The sequence below is a fragment of the Eschscholzia californica genome, unplaced genomic scaffold, assembly GCF_041429995.1.
Source record: "Eschscholzia californica isolate CP2 unplaced genomic scaffold, dmEscCali1.0.p SCAF_2, whole genome shotgun sequence".
Taxonomy (NCBI): Eukaryota; Viridiplantae; Streptophyta; class Magnoliopsida; order Ranunculales; family Papaveraceae; genus Eschscholzia; species Eschscholzia californica.
This window is the reverse complement of record NW_028238309.1, coordinates 60,548,927-60,556,861: the sequence shown is the minus strand read 5'-3', so window position 1 is coordinate 60,556,861 and position 7,935 is coordinate 60,548,927. Positions and strand designations below refer to the sequence as shown.

Below are 7,935 nucleotides of genomic sequence, written 5' to 3'. Positions count from 1 at the left end.
AGATATCCTTACTTTGAATAGAAACATGATTGGAGAGAAATATGAGAGATAATAATGAAGATATCCTTACTTTGAATAGAAACATGATTGGAGAGAAATATGGGAGATAAATATGGAAGAAGATATGCATAGATTTCGAAGATAAATCAGTTTTAAAATATGGAAAGGTTAGATTAGGGATTATGAAATAATATTTATTCTAGAGATTTGTGTTTTCTCTCTAGATGAGACCATTTGGACTAGATATCCATTTATATTATTTTTTTGGGTTTAAAACCCTTTATAGGATTAGAGAGGATTATATCTACTATTAGGACCCGTTTTTTGGACTATAAACCCAAAAATTCTTTTTAATAAGCAGTCCTCTTAAACCAAATAATAATTTCGATGCCTCAATGGTAATGGTGGTTTTGCAAGAATGCTCATTTTCTTATGTGAATCGTAATGCTAATAAAGTAGCGCATTTGTTAGCGCATTATGCTTTGAATTTTGATGTGAGTTCTGCTAAGGAGATTGTAGATCCTCCGTGTTGCATTGTACATCAATTGGCCTCTGAAGAGACATATTGCCTTGAGTTGATTAATAAAGTTAGGCATGAGCCTATTTTCATAAAAAAAAAAGTAGTAGAAACTTTAGAAAAAAAAGGTGTAAGTAGTAGAAATTCTAGTAAAAAAGGTATTGTCGGTAGGACTCAATCCCGAACCAATAGTAATGTAACCCAAGTACTTCACCATCTAAACTAGGAAAGAACTCTATTTAAGAAACGGAAATACAGATATATAATATGCAATAAGTCTAGGGAGCCCACATTTAGGGACTCCCAAGTGAGCCGTCCAACTAAATTGGACAAAAAGACAAGGACCAACCCACTTTCTCTCTCTAGAATTTACCTTGTCTTTTTGTCCTATTTAGTTGGACGGGTCAGTTGGGAGTCCCCAAATACGGGCTCCCTACACTTATTGTAGTCCTATTTAGTTGGACGGGTCAGTTGGGAGTCCCCAAATACGGGCTCCCTACACTTATTGTATAATATAGTAGCAAGTGCGGACTTTTTTTTTTTGTGGAAATAGCAAGTGCAGACTTGCATTATCACATAAATGAGTCACATTAGGGTCGTGGGGGCACGTGCCCCCAGAGGCACAATTGTGGGATCGCCCCTGGGTGCCTCAAACATTTTCCATAACCCTTTGACATCAATGACTTCCAATTTTTCAATATGAAAATTCAAACATTTTACACATTTCCTTAGTTATTAGATCTTATAATTTTATAACAAGAGAAGACGAAAAGCTTCTCCAAAAGAGTGTTCTAGGTTTTACGATAATTCACCAGCTCTCTTGATTCCACTTACATAAGTAATCACAACATCACAAAATGTAGAATTGATCACAATTAACAAGGTTTGATCCTCTTCATCCCAACATAGCAATATTTTCTACTTTCTTCAAATAGTAACCCCAAATAAAGAATTTGTGACAGTTTGAAATGCTATAAACTTCCATTTGCAACAACTTTCTCTGTTGGCGATTACGTCATTTATTTCGGAAGTGGTAAATTCAAGGTGAAGATGAATGACTTCTTAGGATGCTGTTTAAAAGAGACTTAGAAGATGAAATGGTACCAAATATTGCAGAAATGGAACCAAATATTACGAGGATCAAGTTGAGAACCAATAGAGGCTTTGAGTGTTGAGACCAAAAGATTTTTGTGTAAAATGCACAAGGGAAGATAATTGAAACTCCAATACTAACAAGGGAACCAGTGAGCCCAAGAACATGTTCAAAGTAAGGGATTGATAGAGCTAATGCTAGGATAACCAATAGTAAGAAGGACCCTACACTACCTCTAATAAGCATTTTCATTTTGGAACTCATTGAAGAAGGAAGTTTTTGATCAAGATGCATTGCTAGTGGAGCGAATTCGAGTGCATATTTTGTCAAAGGAGTTAGGACGGTAGCCCATAGCGCAATTTTAGTAACGATAAGATGTCTAGGCATGCTTAGGGTGATCTGAGAGTTCACTTCCGGACCAAATAACTTCGCACCAATGACGGCGAAAGATGTGTATAAGGTCGTAACTATAGCAAAGCTCACAATAGACACCTGAAAAAGGAACACATTTTATGTATAATGAAATTTGAAGTTTTATTATCTATTTTTTTCTGCAACGGTTTTATGTTAAAACCGTTGTATTTCATTATCGTTGTTAAAAGTAAATCGGAAGTAGTATTACTACGTACCTTGGTGAACTGTGAAGGATCCTTCATGGACTTGTAGAGATTAGGGAAAACAATATGTCCTGCAAAACTGAAAATATAAAGACCAGATGCCACAGGAAGATTTTGTAGTTGAAGAACAGGTATGGAACGATTAGCTTTAATGCCACCGAACACTGCTGCGATTGGTACCGCGATAAATATCAGGAAAGACATGATAATCCCACCGGTAGAAAGAAAAGATATCGATGAGAGGTCTCTTAACCACAAGCTAGGTAGTGCCACGACGATAGCTATCACCGTTAGGAATTGGGTTGACGACAAGGGCATCCATGGCATATGAAGAGTTTTGCCAACAAAAACTGTAGTAAGGTTATCACTGAGGGAAATGGTATAAGAAACAAGGGCCATGAAGACTTCTAAGTATATAAAGGTTGAAGCAATAACTTTTCCTTTCATCCCAAATGCTTGGTACCCAATATCAGGATAGTTTCTTAACTTTTCATTCTTTTTGAGACATTTTCCTAACAGATGTGAAGTGTATGCACATGCTATCCCAAGCCCCACTAGTAAAAATGCAGAAGCCCATCCTCCCGTCTCTAAAGCATAAGGAGTTGATAGTTGTCCAAGCCCTACAAAATTTTCAAAACTTAGTAATAATAGCTAGACGATATCGAATTCTAATGCATGCCCAACGGTACCTGATTCTACGTGCTCTGAATACCTAATGTGTATAGATTGTGTGTCCATTAATAGAGTGTCTAAACCACATTGCTCTATAGAAGCGACAAATGCAGATCATTGACGTCCGCATGGAAAGTGAATTTGGGTCGAAAAATCACTACAAAAAAGAGACTCATTCGGACACGTTCTTGTCGTGTGTCCCAAAAAATTTGGCGTTATGATAGTAGAGATAGGACATATTAGGTTTAGAGAAAAGAATTTTTTTGACATAACCCCTTATAACCACGATTACTTGATCTCCCTTTTCTCTTGGGAGCTATATATCCTAAGAGTAATATTGATAGAGAAGAAGAAAAACTAGGCAGACTCTAGCTAGGCAGAATTCCTATGTGACTTGCCGTAATTCGATGTTTAGTGGATCAGAATCATCGAAAGCACGGACCATGGTTTGCCTGGTTTTTCTTGTTCCCTAGAGTTTGCCTGGTTTTTCTTGTTCCCTAGCATTTTTCCACATGAGATTTCTGCGTAGAGTTTGCCCGGTTTTTCTTGTTCCCTTGCATTTTTCCTATCCTAATTAATGTCAAATTAGTTGAGCAACCAGTCCATGATCTAAAGAAACAAAACAAGGCGAACCCAAATAAATCTTACCTATGAGCATCCCAACCATGTTTATGACTGAATGAGCAAAGGAACTATTAGCCTTCACTTTTTGTGGTTCATTAGCACTATCTATTCCATCAAATTTCTCATGTTCCTTTAACTCGTGTTCTATCCCACATTGACACACCTTGTCATTTTCTTCCACACAAATGTCGCAACTCCTCCATTGTGTCGCTAACTTTGCACCATTATTTATCGCTGAGTGACTTCTTAATGAATTTTGGTGTGGTGGAGGGTTCAATCCTAGGCACGACAACCTCCTAATCAAACTCATCCACATACCACCTAACATTTTTCTCAAATAAAACGAAATTAACAAAGCTTACTAATGAAAAACTAAGTGAAATAGTAATAAACTTTGCTAATTGGTATATGAAAATGAGAGAATTAGTGGAGTATTTATAAGGGAGAAATGATAGAGTAGGGAATTAGAAAAGATGTGCTTAAATCAGCATTTCGATGAGGATGAACCATTTATGTGAAATTGTTTATATATAATATTAGAATCTAAGATCCTGACTAGTATACTTGGTGGATGATAAGTTGTCAAGAAGAGAATATGGGTTTTAGTTATAAAAGCAAAAAAAGTGTTAGATAAAACCTGAGGTCATCTTGCATTTATTTGCATGGTGTTGGAGTTGGCTTAACGTATATATATTCTCTTTTTGTATACTTTAATGTTTGTCTCTTGTCCATCTTACCTTCCACTATTAGCACTTCTTTCTTACTTCCACTAAAAGTTCAAAATGATATTAGAAATGCATATAATCTCTTAGAGTTAATTATGAATATATTTGATTAGGAAAATGTCATATCAGTCTTAAGTATTCAGTGAATCTCAAGAATAAAAAGAACATAACTTTTGAGAAATATTAAGGTGTCAGACGAAAAAAAAGAGATTTTCTTGAGACTTTTTCCAGGTCAGAGACTGGAAAAGAATTGAAAGATGAAAAGGGGATCCGAAGAAAGTAAAATTCAAAGTTGGTTCATTTGATGTTAATGTTGTGATTTGCCTAACCCCATCTTCCCAATATAGTTCCACCCCAAGGAAATAAACATATTTTAAGAAATAGGTTATTGTTTCAAAAAAAAAAGAAAAAGAAATAGGTGATAATAATAATCACAATTTATGCCTTTCATATTAAAAAAGGTGACGTCCACAACATAAAAAAGTGTTTCATTAAACATTTTTCTATGGCATCTTTGCTACATGTTGTTAGATAAATGCTGAGTAGAGGGATTATGATTTTGGGATGTCATCGTGAATCTTTGTCCCCGGTACTCTCGTGCATTCTTCTTTTTCGTTCTACTTTCATTTATCGATGGAGCTAGTTTTGTGACGCCCCATGCCCTAGTAGATGTCGATATTGTCCTCCTCTTGTCTACCACCACGCACACGTGGTATCAGAATCGAGGACGGCTGTTCACTGAGGGTGAGGGATTGTAATAGTCTCACATCGCTCACGAGAGTGTCCAAAGCTTGGGCTGCAGGTGTATGCTCAAGCTTGGTAAGTGTCTAGGTGTGAGGTGTCTAAAGCGGAGACAATATCGATAGCTGCTAAGGCTTGGAACGTCACATGTAGTATAAGAGTCGAGGACGGTTCTTCGCTGAAGGTGGGGGATTGTGATAGTCCCTCATCGCGCACGAGAGTGTCCGGAGTCTGGGCTATAGGTGTACATTCAAGCTTGGTACATACCGAGGCCTCCAGTGGGGAACAAAACCTCACACCACGGTAGGTGGTGGCTAAAGTGAGGACAAATAAGGACAATATCGTTGTGGAGGGTCCACTGTGTCGCTGCGTACTCCAATTGTCAGACGAATCGTGTGTCTTCGCCCATACCGAGACCCTAAGGTCATGTTTGGCGCGCGGGAATCGCGTGGGAATGGAATGTGATTCCTGGGAATCACAATCCTGATATTGTTTGGCTCGCGGGAATGCAGTGGGAATCCTATTGGGGGAATAGAATTCCCTCAAAATGGGGTAATAGCAAACCCAGGGAGGGGGTGGGTTTGTGATTCCCATTCCCGGGAATGCTTTGTTTTAATATTTATAGACTAAATTATCCTTAATAAAATATTAGAATGACTACTATTAAAATCGTCCTCCACACAATATCACAACTAAAAAAATTAAAAACCTATGGTTAGCCACCACCATAGCAATACTTTCTCTCGCTCAAATGTAACTTTTTCTCCCTCTCTAGTTTTTTCTCTCTTCTCTTTTTCTTTTTTCATTACAATCGATTTCATAATGTTTAAGAAAAAAATTTAGCCATGACCTTTATTTATTTTAAATAATTTTTTTTTAAATGGTCAGCGTCCCTCGAACCTTTGACTTCCGAAGTGGAAGATTATACCTTTTACGACTCCAACCAAAGGTTGTTGGCATTTTAGATACTATTTAATTGGTGTGTCATGTTACTATTTCATATCTGCAATTTTGAATAAATAATACTGATTAAAGTACATAATAAAATTGACGTTTTATTTATGTAGTTTAAGGATATAATAGGAATTTTACAAAAAATTATATTCCGATTCCTACACGAACCAAACACCAAGTTAGGAATCTATCAGGAATCGAATTCCTATTCCTGGCCAAACCAAACATCAAACTGAATAATCTGATTCCTGAGAATCGTGTTACGGGAATGTGATTCCCGAGAATCGTGTTACGGGAATGTGATTCTCGAGAATCACATTCCATTCCCGTCCGCCAAACATGGCCTAAGTGACTAGTCAATCTCCAAGGCCTCTTTGTTATATAATCCAACAAATTCAATAGACTATTAAGACAATATAATCACTGGTTTAGAAATATGACCACGACTTACACCATCATGTTAAACGGTTATCCAAAAGGAATGGTCGACATCTAGACATGTTTAGCTAGTAGATTGAATTGCTAGGTTAGGTAGAAATTATGTAAGTTCTTTCTAGATGTATCTTATTAATCTTTATTCTCTTTCTTTTCCCCTTTTCTAATTTAATCTAATCATCTCTTTATCCATCTTTCCTCTTATTCTCATTTCTATACTACTTGGTTGCATTTCAACAACAAAAAAAAAACTTGGTTGCATGTCTACTCATAGAGCTCAGCTTTGTACTATGCTGGGTTGGCCGAACTTTATTCACTCATCTTAACACAAGATCATCAAACTATAGTGAGATCCTAGTATTTATCTGTCAATGGATCACATATGTGCCAACCCAACATTACATTTTTCTTTTTGATATAATTTTGTATTTTAGTCGTTTAGATATCATATAAATCACAAGATATAAGAGTTTTAAAGTTAGATGTATTTGATTAAACAAATACAGAATATGATTGGCTGGAACTAATTGACTTGTTAAAACATAGTCTATTTTATTTGAAATATACAGGATACTTAAGTTTTCTTTTTTTTTTTGAAAGGGGTACTTCAGTTATTTGTGGAGTGTTTTAGTCTTTTGTTCTTCTACTTATTTACTACTTGTTTGTTCTTACAAACCTAAAGACCGTGCTTTGAGGAATGAAAAAAAAGTCTTCGAAGAATAAATTTCTTAGGGAATTCATGTTTTAAAATCTTAAGGGCATATTTTCTTATGTGGAATAAAGAAAATTTTACAAAATTAATTTTAAGTACAAAAATTTAAGTCGTTTTCCCGACTCCTTTTTTTTTTCTGGAGAAAAATTCATCCATCTCACTCCTCCATAACTTATAGCCAAACATTTTATTTTTCATTCTCCATCACTTTTTTTAGAGTATCTCCAACCTTTGCTGGCTGAGGCCAAAATTATCTTATTTTTTAAAATATATATATAAAAATATATTTTATATATTTTGGCCTCAGCCCAGGAGGTTCAAGCTGTTTCAGCCCCAACCGACCTAGGGTTTAGGGTCGGATGAAGTCCCCAACATGACCGTTGATGACATTCCAACGGTCCGAATAATTTTATCTATATTTTTAAAATATATTATCTTATTTTTTTTTTAAATATATATTATCTTTTTTGAAAAAAATTTAGTTACTTTTTTTTTCAAGGATGATTCCTACTCACAGATAAACAGTAAAAATGTATTAATAATCCAACGATCCAAAATACATTTTACTAATAATCCAACGACCAAATGCCAAATGTGGTATCAAATGACATACATAGAGAAAGAAGAAGATGGAGTTTGATGAGTTTGTAGAGAAAGAGAGTTGTATTTATAGATAGATAATGAGAAATTTAATATGATTGTTCGATGGATAGAAAAGAGGAAAATTCAAAATTCAAATTCAAAATTCAAATTTTCGACCTCAAGAGAGGTTGGGATTGGAGCTGAATTTTAGAGGTTGAGCTAAGGCTGAAAATTTTGGGTGAAAAAATAATTTTTTTAGCCTA

The 7,935-nt window shown here is 35.5% G+C and overlaps 1 protein-coding gene across 1 annotated transcript; it reads right to left on the bottom strand.

Annotated features, from left to right (window-relative positions):
• Window positions 1–1,186: 1,186 nt before the first annotated feature.
• On the bottom strand, window positions 1,187–4,004 carry LOC147559834 (amino acid transporter AVT1H-like). The gene is made up of 3 exons (XM_086657904.1): window positions 3,548–4,004; window positions 2,240–2,847; window positions 1,187–2,102 (listed from the first exon to the last, which is right to left on the bottom strand). The coding sequence occupies exons 1-3, from the start codon at window positions 3,849–3,851 to the stop codon at window positions 1,557–1,559; spliced, it is 1,458 nt and encodes a 485-aa protein (XP_086514030.1). The 5' UTR covers window positions 3,852–4,004; the 3' UTR covers window positions 1,187–1,556.
• Between the last annotated feature and the right edge of the window lie 3,931 nt (window positions 4,005–7,935).

Coding starts and splice junctions, on each gene's coding strand:
- LOC147559834 (XM_086657904.1), bottom strand. CDS start 3,851: ATGTTAGGTGGTATGTGGATGAGTTTGATTAGGAGGTTGTCGTGCCTA. Junction 2,848..3,547: donor CATGGTTGGGATGCTCATAG/GTAAGATTTATT, acceptor AAAATTTTGTAG/GGCTTGGACAACTATCAACT. Junction 2,103..2,239: donor ATCCTTCACAGTTCACCAAG/GTACGTAGTAAT, acceptor TTCCTTTTTCAG/GTGTCTATTGTGAGCTTTGC.